The sequence below is a fragment of the Anguilla anguilla genome, chromosome 2 (assembly GCF_013347855.1).
Source record: "Anguilla anguilla isolate fAngAng1 chromosome 2, fAngAng1.pri, whole genome shotgun sequence".
In the NCBI taxonomy this organism is placed as follows: domain Eukaryota; kingdom Metazoa; phylum Chordata; class Actinopteri; order Anguilliformes; family Anguillidae; genus Anguilla; species Anguilla anguilla.
The window spans coordinates 7,191,614-7,206,640 of NC_049202.1; the positions used below are offsets into that span (position 1 = coordinate 7,191,614).

General features: G+C 51.6%; 1 protein-coding gene and 1 long non-coding RNA gene across 2 annotated transcripts in view; both read right to left on the reverse strand.

The window, feature by feature from the left end:
* Positions 1–15,027, reverse strand: part of LOC118219498 (AT-rich interactive domain-containing protein 4B-like) — a 58,023-nt gene that overhangs the window by 2,468 nt on the left and 40,528 nt on the right. The window contains 12 exon segments of the mRNA XM_035402686.1: positions 919–1,029; positions 1,596–1,816; positions 1,818–2,799; positions 2,945–3,143; positions 3,596–3,680; positions 4,759–4,938; positions 9,101–9,297; positions 9,639–9,843; positions 10,657–10,754; positions 10,914–11,008; positions 11,356–11,428; positions 13,030–13,181. Of these exon segments, the coding sequence (XP_035258577.1) occupies positions 919–1,029; positions 1,596–1,816; positions 1,818–2,799; positions 2,945–3,143; positions 3,596–3,680; positions 4,759–4,938; positions 9,101–9,297; positions 9,639–9,843; positions 10,657–10,754; positions 10,914–11,008; positions 11,356–11,428; positions 13,030–13,181 (2,598 nt within the window).
* LOC118219501 lies at positions 5,205–7,246 on the reverse strand. Its single transcript, XR_004763785.1, has 3 exons — positions 6,906–7,246; positions 5,861–6,864; positions 5,205–5,830 (listed from the first exon to the last, which is right to left on the reverse strand). It is a non-coding gene; the product is annotated as an uncharacterized LOC118219501 (long non-coding RNA).

Sequence of the window (15,027 nt, forward strand, 5' to 3'; positions counted from 1 at the left end):
TTCATGATTCATCCTGCTCTTTCTGTTATTTTGTATTGTAACTATGACTGATTTTTGTTATCACACTTTGGTAATTTGCATTTTGAAATATGTCAGGGCAATAAAGCAGTTGAATTAAACTGAAAAAAAGTTGAGAGGATAGAGAGAGAGGGTGAGAGAGAGGAAGGGGAGAGGAAGAGAAAAAGAAGGAGAGAAGGGTAGTAGGAGGGAGAAAAGAGAGAGGAGAGCGAGAGAGGGAAAGAGACAGCAACACGTGCTGATCTCCCCCAGCTACACAGAAGGGCTATGCTGCCTGCCATTAAACTTGTCTTCAGACATGACTTCATGTCAGGCACACACAGCCGAAACAGAAGAGAAAATTAACGAGAGCAGGAAATCCATTCGACGCGCCGTCCGCTACGCGCGCTGCTCTCTCTCTCCCGACAAGCCCGGAGGGGCGGTCGAGCAACAGAACAAAGATCTGAAACACGACTCCGCTTAATCACGCCGCGTCAGCAGAAACGCTCGAAGACAGAGCAGCGTCTGGAGCGCCAGCAGGCCTGCTCTCCGACGCGGAGTATGGCTGCACGCGACGCCAAAATTCTGCCTCTTTTTGAGGAGGGGGGGGGGGGGTGGGGGGGGGTTAGAACTATTCCAAGGGCCCTGACTGATAAGGGCTCTCAATTGTGCTGTAATTGCGTAGGGATAGGGTGACATGGGGTGGGCCCAATGTGAGATCTTTATGTAGGGCCAAAAATCCCTGACACAGGCTCTGTGTGCTTGGCTGTTTCCAGGTTCTTTTGGCATTCGTGTCTGTGCTGGATGACCCATTTCATGATTATTTTGCGAGGGCCATGGGACGTTTGTGTCTCTGCTGGGTTACCCATTTTATGATTATTTTGCGAGGGCCATGGGACGTTTGTGTCTCTGTTGGGTTACCTGTTTTCCTCTTTTTTGGATGGGTTCCGCCGTTCTTGTGGCTTCGCTTTTGTTTCTTGGGGGCGCTGGCGACCTGTGGCGGTTCCCGCTGCCTCTTCTGGCTCGCCACCGCTGTGGGACAGAAACGGGGGGGGGGGCGTTTGTTTTAGAAAACCACACGAGAGCGGACCAGCTGCCAAACCTCAAAAAAAAAAAAAAAACTCATGAGAGCATATTTTCACTTTTAAACTGAGATGCTTCAAGGAGCGCTGAGAAACGGCTCTGTTTTTCAACATCAGTGATTCCCGTAATTGTGTAAAAGCCGTCTCATTTGCTTTGCTGATTTATTTCTGCTGTAGCAGTTGTGTTATTAAGACTCAGAGTAATTTGATTCCTCCCCATCTGCCGCAGAAGACTCAACTCACTCAAGGCTCACCTTCATGACTCGTGACCTATGAACTTTGACCTTGCCCGTCCTCTAACATCAAGTGCTTGACTTGAGTTCAGTTTAGAGGTTGGAGGTCACCAGCAGTGTGCAGGCTGCTAAAAAAGTGCTCAATTGCACCCCTACCATCCCCCGGTACTACTGTACTCCCTGATCTGTTTGTTTATATGTTTTTATCCACTATTCCAGACAAGGAAGAAAAAAAGGGAAGATTCCAGTCTCATAGCAACAGTCCCCGCCCCCCGCGCCTCACCTTTGTCCCTCTGCTCGCTGTCCTGTTGGCTGCTGCCGCTGAGGGCCAGGCTGCAGTTGCTGTTGCTATTGGAGGAGAAGCCGCCGTCGAAGGCCAGCGGGGGCGAGCCGGGCCTGTCCTCGGGGGGGTGGAGCTCCTGCAGCTCCCCGCCCAAACTCTCCACCTCCACCGTGCTGCTGTCCGTCTCGCTGCGCCCGCCCACGCTCTCCGCCCGCCCGGGGGGGGGGGCCCGAGGGGGGCGGGGAGGCGGGCGGGGCCGGGTCGGCCGGCGGCGGCGGCGGGGCAGACTCCGCCTCCACCGCGGTGGGCGGGGCCTGCGAGGGCGAATCGGGCGTGGTGGGCGGGGTGTTCAGCACCGAGTTGCTGCCGCTGCTGAGGAACTCCCGAGTCTTCTCCGGCTCCGCCTTCCCCTCGGACGCCTCCCTGTCCTCGTCCGCCGTCGCCGCGGCGCCGGGGTCCTCCCGGGGGTCCTCGGAGGGCGGGGCCGGAGGGGGCGGGGGCGAGTTCGCGGCCTCCGTGTCCGAGTCGGAGAACAGCTCCTTCAGGGTCTTCTTGGGCCACTGGGGCTGGATGCTGCACCACATGTCCTTCTGCCCCTTGGTTCTCCCCGGCAGCCTCTCCTCACACCCCAGGGCCAGCTTGGGCCTCTTTTCCGGAACCTCCCAGAATGCGGAGGGCCGCCCGCCTTTTGTCTTATCCTTCAGCCCGTTGTACTTCCTGGAGGGCGTGGCTTTGGACCTGCCACGCTGCCGCGGCCCCTCCTCTGGGCGTGGCTCCCGACAGGCGCCTCCCCCTTCCTCCTCGTCCTCCGAGCTGCTGCTGCTGGACATCAGCCTGGCCTCCTCCCTGGAGCCCGCGCCTCGGTCCTCCGGCCTCTTGGGGGAGCCGCTCGGCAGCCAGTCTCCTCTTCTGGCTCTGGTTTTGGACGTGCCCTCCGCTCTCCTCCTCCTGGCGCCCCTCTCGCCCTCGGGCTCGGGCCTGCGCTTGCTGCAGTCCTGGACGTCCGCGTTACGGGCTCCCTCCCCTGCTGCCGCAGCCGCTCTGGCGCCCTCTGGTGGTGGGCCACCCTCCCTGCGCTCTGTGGCACGAGAGTCCTCGGCAGGGCTGCCCAGCCCGCCCGGCACTCGCTCGTCTTCCTCATTGTCACCATCCTCATCCTCCTCCTCCTCTCTGTCGGTGTCCTCATCCGATGAGCTCTCAGAACCTGAAAAAAAAACAAAAAAAAAAACATTGCAAACAGAACCAGCCATCTATTGGCCATATCATATCAGAACAAGAGTGAATGCCACAAAACCGGAAAGCGGGATCCCTCGGGCGCTCCGTTACCGTGGAGACACAACGCGGCTCACCTCGAAGGCCGTTGAGCGCCGACGCCGCCTCCAGGGCCTTGACGGGCGAAGACTCGGGCCCTTTGCCGTCCAGCCGGGAGAAGGGGCCGTGGGGGCCCCCGGACCGGGGGGGTCGGTGCAGGCGGTGGTTCCTCCCGGGGGAGAGGTCACCGCTCTCCCCCAACCTCTCCAGCAGCTCTTTCTCTCGTTCCGCTTTGTTCTGCATGGAGACCCATCAACAAAATTACACCATCCTCCAAAAAACATCTCAAACAGAGCTCTCAAAACCCCCTTTCCTCGCCAAAGTTTCAAAAAACATATTTTATAGCCTGGCTTCGTAATGTTTTTCCCACAAGAAAAACTATTTTGACTGTTGCAGTAACTAAGTACACCTAGACAAAAACTGGTATCTTGTACAAAATTTACAGTTGGCTCACTAATTGCAAAGATTTTAAAATGTTGCAGTAACTAAGTACACCTAGACAAAAACTGGTATCTTGTACAAAATTTACAGTTGGCTCACTAATTGCAAAGATGCTGGAAAAAAAAAAAAAATGCTGAGAAGTTCGTAAAAATGCTAAACGATAGCCTAGCAGGGCTGTCACTGAAACGAACCACAGAGCTACGACAGAACCCCTCCGTCTCCCCGGGGAAGCCAGCAGTCACACGCACCTTTATTTTCTTGCGGTGTTTGACTTTCTGAGCGTTCTTATTGGCCGGCCGTATGATCTTGTCCGCTTTGATCCACTCGTCGTACCTGCAACGTCGGAAAGGAGGATCATGGGTAAGTTGCGGAACGCGCGGAGGAAGAAGCAGCAGGAGACGCGAGCACGCATGCAGACAGACAGACAGACACGCGGACACGGGCACGAAGATGCGAACACACCCCCTTTTAACACGCAATCCGGCAGGAGTGAAAACCATGATGGGTAAACGTAAAACGCATTCACAGCAGGCACATACAGATGAGAAGCGCTGTTAATATTTCATAGCAGGAACCACTGGAGCATGTAATGGGGAATTGTCAGCGGGAAAAATAAATGACCAAATAAATAAATGACTGAACAGATATCCAAACCTAAATTACTTAAAATAATAATAATAATCATAATTTATTTTAAAAATAATCACAATCAACATCACAACAGAGAGGAACAGGTCATTCTAATAACCAGTGAAAGCCACAAAGCATGGAATACAATCTGATAATTTCCCAAGGCTCTTTAAATCAGAGTGAGATTACACATAAATACACTAAATTCCCTACCAGCCAAACTAGCTCTTCCCTGAGTTTGTCACAAGTAAATGCAAGTCGGAGGGCACAGTTGCGCTTTTCTCAGCCTCATATTTTTCCATAATCAATACAGGTTTTGTTCCGAAACTTGAGATGCAAGGTCTGTCAGACCTACTGAAGCACTGAGGATGTGTCCTCTCCAAGACAGAGTGAAAAAACCAAGCCCATATGTCAACAGAGACCTGCAGGGGGAGAGTACGGGGAGGCGGCCTTGCTGGTTGAACAAACTGGGGCTGACACAATGGGTGGGGGGCTTCCAGAACAGCTGGAAAACCTTTTTCAGGGCAAAAAAAAATCCCCATCTAAGACGATCACGGTTTTTGTACGAAGCCAATTTCATTTTCTTACCACTAGATGGCGATAGCTACGTCATTCATTAAAAAAATTTTTTTAAATCTATGTATAATTTTAAAAAAATCTTTGTTTGCCTAAGAGGGGTGCACGTAAAGTTTTGGGGTGGCACAGGGGGCACCCATCTAAAGGTAACCCCGCACCTCTGAGAAATGAGAAGTGTGGGACAGAGCCCGAACCCTGGGCTTACCTGATGTTCCAGCCACAGTAATGCACCAGGTACAGCACTTCTCCCCCCTCCAGGTCTGACTCTTTCACAGTGGCCTCGTACGTCTTCTGATTGCGGCCTCGCCCGTACCTCACCTGCACCTTCATGCCAGGGGGGTAACACTCAAACTCCTCCCCTTCCCCCTCCTCACTGCTGGCATCCCTGCAAGAAAGACAGGTCAGCGCTTCCCTCACTCTGGGGCTCCCAGCAAGAAATAAAAACCCAGCTAGCCTGGTCCTGGTTTAGCCCTGGTCTGGTCCTGGTATAGCCCTGGTCTGGTCCTGGTTTAATCCTGGTATGGCCCTAATCTGGCCCTGGTATAGTGCTGATCTGGCCCTGATATTGCCCTGGTATAGCCCTAGTCTGGTCCTGGTGGTGAGGCCACATGGGGTCATTAGCCAGCCCCCCCTCCCCTCCCCTTCCCTCCCCTTCACCCTCCTCATCCTCATTCAAACACTGAATTTGGGTGAATTTGGTGTTTTCTGTGTGAGAAGAAAAGATCTGTAAGCGGGTACATAGCAGAGGTCTTTCTGAAGTCCCTGGCCGATGCTAGCCACTCTAAACCAAACAAAACCTAACATGGCCGACGCTAACCACTCTAAACCCAACAACACCTAACATGGCCGACGCTAACCACTCTAAACCCAACAAAACCTAACATGGCCGACGCTAACCACTCTAAACCAAACAAAACCTAACATGGCCGACGCTGACCACTCTAAACCCAACAAAACCTAACATGGCCGACGCTAACCACTCTAAACCCAACAAAACCTAACATGGCCGACGCTAACCACTCTAAACCCAACAAAACCTAACATGGCCGACGCTAACCACTCTAAACCAAACGAAACCTAACATGGCCGACGCTAACCACTCTAAACCCAACAAAACCTAACATGGCCGACACTAACCACTCTAAACCCAACAAAACCTAACATGGCCGACGCTAACCACTCTAAACCAAACAAAATCTAACATGGTCGAGGCTAACCACTCTAAACCCAACAAAACCTAACATGGCTGACGCTAACCACTCTAAACCCAACAAAACCTAACATGGCCGACGCTAACCACTCTAAACCTAACATGGCCGACGCTAACCACTCTAAACCAACCAAAACCTAACATGGCCGACGCTAACCACTCTAAACCAACCAAAACCTAACATGGCCGACGCTAACCACTCTAAACCCAACAAAACCTAACATGGCCGACGCTAACCACTCTAAACCCAACAAAACCTAACATGGCCGACGCTAACCACTCTAAACCCAACGAAACCTAACATGGCCGACGCTAACCACTCTAAACCAACCAAAACCTAACATGGCCGACGCTAACCACTCTAAACCAACCAAAACCTAACATGGCCGACGCTAACCACTCTAAACCCAACAAAACCTAACATGGCCGACGCTAACCACTCTAAACCAAACAAAACCTAACATGGCCGACGCTAACCACTCTAAACCCAACGAAACCTAACATGGCCGACGCTAACCACTCTAAACCAACCAAAACCTAACATGGCCGACGCTAACCACTCTAAACCCAACAAAACCTAACATGGCCGACGCTAACCACTCTAAACCCAACGAAACCTAACATGGCCGACGCTAACCACTCTAAACCCAACAAAACCTAACATGGCCGACGCTAACCACTCTAAACCCAACAAAACCTAACATGGCCGACGCTAACCACTCTAAACCCAACAAAACCTAACATGGCCGACGCTAACCACTCTAAACCAAACGAAACCTAACATGGCCGACGCTAACCACTCTAAACCAACCAAAACCTAACATGGCCGACGCTAACCACTCTAAACCAAACAAAACCTAACATGGCCGACGCTAACCACTCTAAACCAAACGAAACCTAACATGGCCGACGCTAACCACTCTAAACCAAACAAAACCTAACATGGCCGACGCTATCCACTGTGAACCAAACACAAATCTAACATGGCCGACATTAGCCACTCTGAACCAAACACAAATCTAACATGGCAGACATTAGCCACCCTGAACCAAACACAAACCTAACATGGAATACGCTAGCCACCCTGAACCAAACACAAACCTAACATGGAATACGCTAGCCACCCTGAACCAAACACAAACCTAACATGGCTGACCCTGACTCCACACAGTGGCCCTAGAGAAGCGAGGACAGCCCCCCGCCAAACACAAGCCCTGACTGTCCCGGGTCAATCGATAAACGAAAGCTTTCAAGAACATCTGAGTGTAGGTGCAGTGCCAGCAAACTTCACACCAGAGCTGTGTGATACCAATCAGAGACACACACACATAAACTAATCTATCTCACCCGACTCAGCTACACTGGATTTTGGGGCACCGAGGTACAGAGGAAGCGCAACTCTAAACAAGCCACGGGCTAACTGAGGGGGGTTCTCTGAAGCGTGACAGTAAGCGAAAGCAGTAGCTGCTCTCCTCTCTGTCAGGGGGTGGGGGTTGGGGGGGTGCGAGGGGGGGCTGAAGCACAGCCCAGCTGTGGATTTTTGGGTCTGCGCAGGAGGCGGAGCACAGAAGCGTGCGGTTACAGTTAAAAAGCGCAACTGCGCATCATGCGCAGACGGCTGCGCGGGAGCCAAGGCCTCGTCTCACCGCCACCGCCGCGCACCTGGGGCGCCCCTCTCAGGACGTTAAAACGGGAAACGCCCAGCAGGGGGCGCGCTCGCTCGCCACGCTGATTAACCCCGCCCCCCCTCCGCTACCTCCTGCATTTCAAACACTTCTCACCAACTGTGAAAGCACCCCCTCAAAAACTCCCCCGCAATTTACCCCGAACGTCGGCAAAGAAAACACACAACCGCACAAAAGAACAATTTCATCTTGAACGCTGGTTAAAAAAAAAATTATCATTGTTTCAGGCCAAAAACTGCAGGAATATTACTGGTGTTAAAAGAGTTAAATTAATTTAGATAAAGGATGTGATTCTCCCAAAACCCTCATGCAAAAAAACTGCTGTAAGTCTGGGTTTGTGCTTATCATCAGCTGTGAGGAGGACAGGTAAGAACTCCAGTCTTAATGAGCAGCTCCACGATGGGATCCAGACTGTGACCCCCTGCCCCTCATACACATTATTCACACTCTCATCTGACATCACACACCGCTCTCCACCCTAACACACACAGAAACAAGCGCAAACCTAGCGTGGCGCTAACCGCTGGAGAGCATTCAAAGCCAGTGTCACACGCGTACAGCGAACAGCCATTCATCAGATTTACTGCCGCGCGTCGCTTCTAATGGAAACACGTCCGGCGCAGATTTAACAGAACATAAAAGGTGGGGGGGGGGCTGAACGGTTACTCAGCCGAGCGAGAGACAAGGGGGGGGTCGGGGGGGGGGGGGGGGAAGAGACGGGCGATGTTCCGAAGCGATCTGTCGGTTTCACTTGTCACACCGTCTCCCGAAATGAAAGTTCGCGGCTGGGGTCACGGTTCTCTCTGGCCCCGCTCAACGTTAGCGAAAATCGCTTAGGTGCGGGGGGGGGAGGGTTTGCAGCTGTGGGCCTCAAAAGGGCGCCCCATTAAAAACAGACCCCCGAAACCACCAGCGCAGGAGGGTGAGAGAGCCAAACAGTTTTTAGCGAGCGGAAAGCGGGGTCAGAGCCTGGCCGTTCGCTAAAAGCCCTGCCGCCAAAAACCCTCAAGTACAGAAGGGGGGGGGGGGGAACAGGGATAAAAAGCTAGCGGAGAGCGTCACCCTGCTCACTCAGACGCGGCGGACCGCCAAGCGCGTGCGGTAAGGACGGCGGCTCATGCATTCTCCGGCGCGGTCGCCCAGGCAAAGCCGCCGCCGCCAACGTTCTCGGTCATGCAGATGAAAAGCGCGTTCCTCGGGTCAGCTCTGTCTGCGCGGACCGGCGACCGCCAGCTCCTCCTCCCCGGTCACCACGACGACAGGTGTGCGTTCAACAAGGGGACACCGTTCGCAGGGAACCGGCGTTACAGCTGAACGATTTCAGATTCTGTCTGTTCTTTTCGTAGATGCTGCAGATTTTTGTTGAGCCAGATGCAGCAACCGGAGTCATTATCACCATGGGCTGCATGTTCAGTTTTATATTTTTAATATTCGGGAACAAAATATTTCACGAATTATTATGAATCATAACCGCCAAATAACTGTGGACTTGCTTGTTCTCTCTGGGTCTTAACCTTTAGCCAGCCATTTTCTTTTCGAGCTAACGTTAGCCTAACGTCCGCCTTGTTGAACGCACTTGAGCTTCGGCGGGGCCCCTGCAGGCTCTGGGGCCTACACGGCGAGGGAGAGAGGCTCCGCAGAGCGCCACCTACCTCGATTTCTCCCTGTCCTCGGGGTCGTCGAAACCGTCCGGCTTCACGTCGTCCTGCCAGGGGCCCGGAGGCCCGCCTCCATCTTCCTCCTCCCGCTTGCAATCGTCCTCTTCCTCGTCTTCGGCGTCCTCTTTCGTCGGCGCGACGGCCTCGGGTTTGGCGTTTCCGGGGCCGCCGGGGTCAGAGGCCCTCTCCTCCTGCGCCGGGAGGAGCAAAGGATTTATTACATCACTTCCTGTTTCCGGCAGATCCCGTTTCCCCATAAAGCAACTTGCTCAGTACAGTCAAGAGCAAAGAGAACAGGTGTGAAAAAGGGAAGGAGGAAATAGTGGGAGAGAATGTGCAAGTGAAAGTGAGAAAAAAAAACGCAAAGTGAGAAAAGAAAGAAGGAAAAAATAAGAGAGAAAATTAGATGAGAGAGGGAGGGAGGGAGAGAGAGAGAGGGAGAGAGAAGGCTAGAGCAATAGAAAGATACATAGAGAGAGAGCACAAAAGCACTTTGAATTTGAGAGAGAGAGAAAGAGAGAGAGATGCTTGCCTTGCAGACGCTGGGCTCAGTGTCCGGGGCTTTGCTCTCTGTGTGAGGGCTCTGCTGGACTCGGGTTCGAGGGCCAGGGGCCCCGGGCTCCGTCTCCACCTTCTTCTGCAGCCTGGGGCCCGGCTTCTCCGCCAGCTTGTGAGGGAGGTCCATCCGGAAGCGTATCCCGGCCGAGGTGCAGTACTCCTCGAAGCCGTAAAGATATCTGCAACGGAAAGCGGACTTTTCCTGACCAACCGCACAGCTAGCAGGGGGGAAAAGAAAACCAAAACAAAACAGAAACCCCCCCAAAAAAAAGGCCCTGCTCCCCGCTAAGTCACATGATCTGCGGACGATCCCGCCGAATCGAATCGTGCTATTTTTGGGGAGGGGGAGGAGAGGGTCAAGCCAGACGCCCGCGGCAGCTGGCTAATTACGTTTAAGCCCCCGCGCGCCGGGCCGTCGCTAACGGCTAATTTAGCCTCCATTAGCGCTTGGCACGGCGCGGGAGAGAAGCGCGGCGCCCGCTTTCATTAGCACAGGCAGGCCCCCTGTCCCCCCTGGGCACCGGGAGGGGGGGGGGGGGGGGTCCCCAACTGTCACTCAGGGGGCCTGGCGCGAGCCTGCCCCGTGACGAGAGGAGGTCGGGCCCCCCCTTCATCCGGAGGGGGGGGAGGGGGGTCCCGGGAGAGAGCCGGTGCCAGACGGGGACAGCGTTTGGGAACGCGCCAGGGTTCTGTCAGCTCGGGCTACCGGAACGTGACTGTGTGTGTGTGTGTGTGTGTGTGTGTGTGTGTGCGTGTGTGTGCGTGTGTCTGCGTGTGTGTTTGTGTGCGTGTGTGTGCGCGTGGGGGAGCCTGTGGGAGGAGCCTGTGAGGGACAGCTCCTCCCAACAGAGAGGAAAAGAGGAGAGACCCAGAGAAAGCAAAAGGGAGAGAAAGAAACAGAGCTAAAGAGAGGGGGAGAGAGAAACAGAGTGAGAGACAGAGAGAGAGAGAGAGAGGAAGAGAGATACAGATCTAGAGAGAGAGAGACGTACTTTCTGTAGGCACACTTGACGTTGTATCCAGCAGCTGAGTTGAGCACGGGGATCCCCAGGTCCTGGTACACCTGCTTCCACACAGAGCCGCTGTCAATCTGAGACAGGGAGCGAGGGAGATAGAGAGGAAGCGAGGGAGAGAGAGACAGAGAGAGAAAGGGTAAGGGAGAGGGAGAACCTGCTGTGAGCGAAAAGCTAATTTATTAATGTTGTTTTTAACAACAGCACAGCGGACGTGCCGGCACAGGGTCACTCACATTATCGAAGCCTCCCAGCTTATTCACCAGCCTGTAGAGCTTAAAGAGGTTGAGGTTCCTGTAGCCCAACACTGGCCTCTTGTTAATGGGAGTGCCTGACGGAGGGGGAAGGGGGAGGAGAGACAGGAGTTAACACCAAAACCACAGATGGTCCCACTTTTGTTAAATTCTCCATTTCAGATGCACTTCTCTGGTCCGTGACGCTACCAACTGACTTAGCAGTTTTAGTGCTGTACGCCCTAAAACTACTAAAATAAAATCAGACTCTCTGAATCAGACTCTCTAAAATCCGATTTTCTGTCTTCATCTGTGTCTTTATTGATATTCCTGACTTTATAAAATAATGTGCGCTGGACACAATGACCCAAGGTGGCAGGTACATGAGAACTACACAAGTCCTAATGTTAAAGGCTAGGCTAGCTGGCTGGTACTTTTCCTGTACCTCTGTCCTCCATGAACTTGTACAGCTGCTGCAGGAAGTTCTCTCTCTCCTCTGGAAAAGGCTCCACTTCCTCCTAGACAGGAAATACAAAGAGAACGTGTGTTCAGGAAAGTCAGTCAGTCAGTCTGTCCGTCTCGGTCTGTCTGTCTGTCTGTCTGTCAGTCTCGACCTGTCTGTCTGTCTGTCTGTATCAGTCTGTCTGTCTGTCTCTGCCTGTGTCTGTCTGTCTGTATCAGTCTGTCTGTCTGTCTGTCTGTCTGTGTCTGCCATGGAGCTCTGCTTCTCCTCCAACCACAACAAATATCGAGTCATCGCTCAAGCAAACCACAAGAGTGTTATCAATACTGCCACAGGCTTCTAACATTTATTTCCACTTCAGTTTTATTTAACCAGTCAGGTCGACTGAGAAATCAATTCTGCGCTGCAATGACAAACTGGGGAGTCAATATGAGTCGGGACTACACGAGAGCCAGTAGCCAATCGGATGGCTCGAATGTCAGCCAATCAGATACGAGGAAAATGCACTGTCATCACACTATTAAAAAATAAATAAAAAATTTTAAAAAACTGAAGGAGTGTTAAGAGGAGGGCCGGAGGGTCGCAATGGTGTGTGTCAAAAACATAAATAACCTACGAAAATATTACGCCGCGCGGATTTGTTTTACCGGATCAGCCCTCTGGTGACACGTTTTACACGTTAATCCGGTCAGATCTGGCGAGCGTTAAACCCGGGCTGCCAAGAGAAACTCGCTCACGCGCCAAAAAAATAAATAAAAATCTCACGTACCTTTCGCCCACAACCAGATGGGAAATGCTACGCTCGCGCAACCGCTAAAGCTACCGCTAAGATGTCTGAAAGCGTCCCGCCGGGGAAACACTTCCTCCTCGTTTTATTTAGGAGACGGAGTCGTCCTGGAAGGGACAGCGCGTCACGCAGCCGTGCGTCTGGCCTCCCTGTCACAGGGGGGAACGGTTTAATAACGCCGGCTAAATTATAGGTGGGGGGGAAAAGTAAGTGATTTAATTTTTGGGCGGAAGGAATTTTGGCACCTCATTATTCAGCTGTCTCAGGAGCGCCACAAATCACAGGCCGGCTCTCCGCCCGCCCCCCCCCCCCAATATTAAATACGTTACTCAAAAGCAAATGTGACTCGAGCACTTCTGATATTAATGTGCTGATATAGGACTTCCGACTGCCCTGACACGGCAAAAGCCGTGTCAAAAGCTGCACCGAGAGCAGGCAGGTGAGCGGCCGGTTGCCTGGATACGGCAGCCAATCGGACCACAGCTTTGAGCGCCACCTCAGGTACCCTCTCCTGAGTCCGTCCGCCCACCCGTCAGACACAAAGCTGACCCCCTCACATCACTTTTCACAAACACAGTCATCAAAATGTATACTTTTCACTGGCTCTTTTCAGTCCTGTGTTTAAAACCGTTCAACTTCACTGTATTGCTTCCATTTGTATTCCTGTGCAGTGCGTGAAAAGTGCTATAAATAGTTTATAACAACTATTATTATTATTACAACATTATTTCAGCATTATTACAAAGATTGGAATTATCATTACTAATCTTTTTTTAGAACTTATTATTATGCATTAATACACGCAATTGAACGCAAAGCACCCAGATTAAATTAAACCCAGCTACCCAGAAGCACTTGCTTCTCGTTACCTCTTCCTCTTCTTCACTGCTGGCATCCTCCTCCTGCTCCTCTTCCTCGCCATCATCCTCTTCCTCACTGCTGGAGGTGTCCTCTTTCAGCTCCGTTCTCCAGACGCTGGGCACCGCCCCTCTCCGCAGGAAGTCCAGGGCGCTGTCGATGGCTGCCGAGCGAGGGCAGGGCATTCGGTCAGAAAGGACCACAAGAGCAGAAGACTCATAAACATAAACATAACGCACGCACGCACGCACATAAATATATATGCACACACATAAATGCACGCACTCAAACGCATGCACACACACGTACACACACGCATGCACGCACGCACGCACACACTGTGTTAACATGGCAACGCAGACGTAGCCACAGCTGGCGGTCGACCCCGCGCAGGCGAGTACAGACAGATTCACAGGCCCATTTGAGCAGTGACGCAAGCAGTGAGTCGCCGGACTCATTCTGCCAATCAGAGCGAGGGGGATGACTCAGGAAAGTCAACAGGCTGCCAATTATAGCGTCGGGCCACACGCGGAACGCTCCCAGAACCTTACGCTGCGATGCATAAAACTGCCGTTAAGCAAAACAATTTCAATAAGTGCTGAACGGGGGGGGGACAAACATGCACTTAAATAAAGAAAAACAATATTTTTTGGGAAATGATTGCCAGAAATGAAATGCATTTCTTTACAAAAAAAAAACAACAGAAACACAATTATATTTATTGAGACAGAACAGAATGTAGGGGAAACAAAGTGTGTTTAACTGAATATATGTGCGCCTTTGGTGTGGAATGACATCAGAGTTGTGGCCCCAGGTTGTGGCCCCTCCTGCCTGTCGGTGAACGCGGTACCGAACCAGGCGTGCTTTCCAAACTAGCTCACATGCTCCTCATTTTTCACCTGCAGGTTTCTTCCTTTTCATAAGATTCTCATTTATATAATTACACACCTGTGGTGTGAACTAAGATCCATCCCCCAACAGGAATATGCAACACTACTTGACTTCAACTGCTAAAGTCACATAGAAATTTTTTTTTTTTTTTTTTTTGAACGTGCAAGGTGGTGCTAGTTAGAAAATTAGCCGCGTCTATATGGCCTCGAAACGGAACTCGCATCACCTTTGTTCTTGATTATTATGATAAAGGTCACAGACCGAGAAGTTAAAAATAAATATAAAGGAAAGGGCGTACGCAATAAAATTCGTTTTACTGGAAGTTCTGAACCACGACTATTCATTATATTACTCCCTGCAAACACAAATGTTTTTGAGCGGTATTCATATCCATTGTTTTTTTTTTCCCTCTCCTGGAGTTCTCTGGTGCGAGCCATTTCTCACAATACAGCTTCCGTTCCAGCGGAAGGCCGCTGGAATTTCCAGTCAAAACCGGTCTGCCTCCGTCAAACGCTGAATACCAATTCCGTTAAACAAGCCGCAACCACTGGAGAGAAGTAGTGCCTGAGTACACAAGGACAGCCGCTGTGCTGACAAACACTAGAAAATAAACGTAGCTGCAAGCGGTGATTCCGGGGTCCAAGCACAAAGCACATCAAGTCCAAGTCAGCATGGCATAGAAATGAACCCCACATGAGGCATATGTTTAGATTCAACAAGGCAGGAGATAAGTTTGAAGATTTCAGTTGACCGCTATAGCGCCCCCTTTTGTCCAATCAGTGTAAAATTTGTTCCTTGACCATTTCTAGTGAGCCTGTACCACCTCGCAAACTTTTCTGAAAACCAACAGAGCAATTAGGCCCGAACTGCAAAAGCAGCAGGGGAAGAATTCTAGGTGAAAGGGTTCAGTAGTTACGGCCTGTCAAATTTAGGATTTAACAATTTGGTGTAGCGACCCCCAAGTGGCCAATCAAGGCCGAAATCGCTCAATCGCCATTTGGACGACCACTCAATCAATCAATGTGTGAAGTTTTTGTGTGAACAGAAGAAAAATAATAACACTAAGGAATAAAATAGGGACCCGTCACACCTTCAGGGTTTGGCCCCCAAAAAAAACA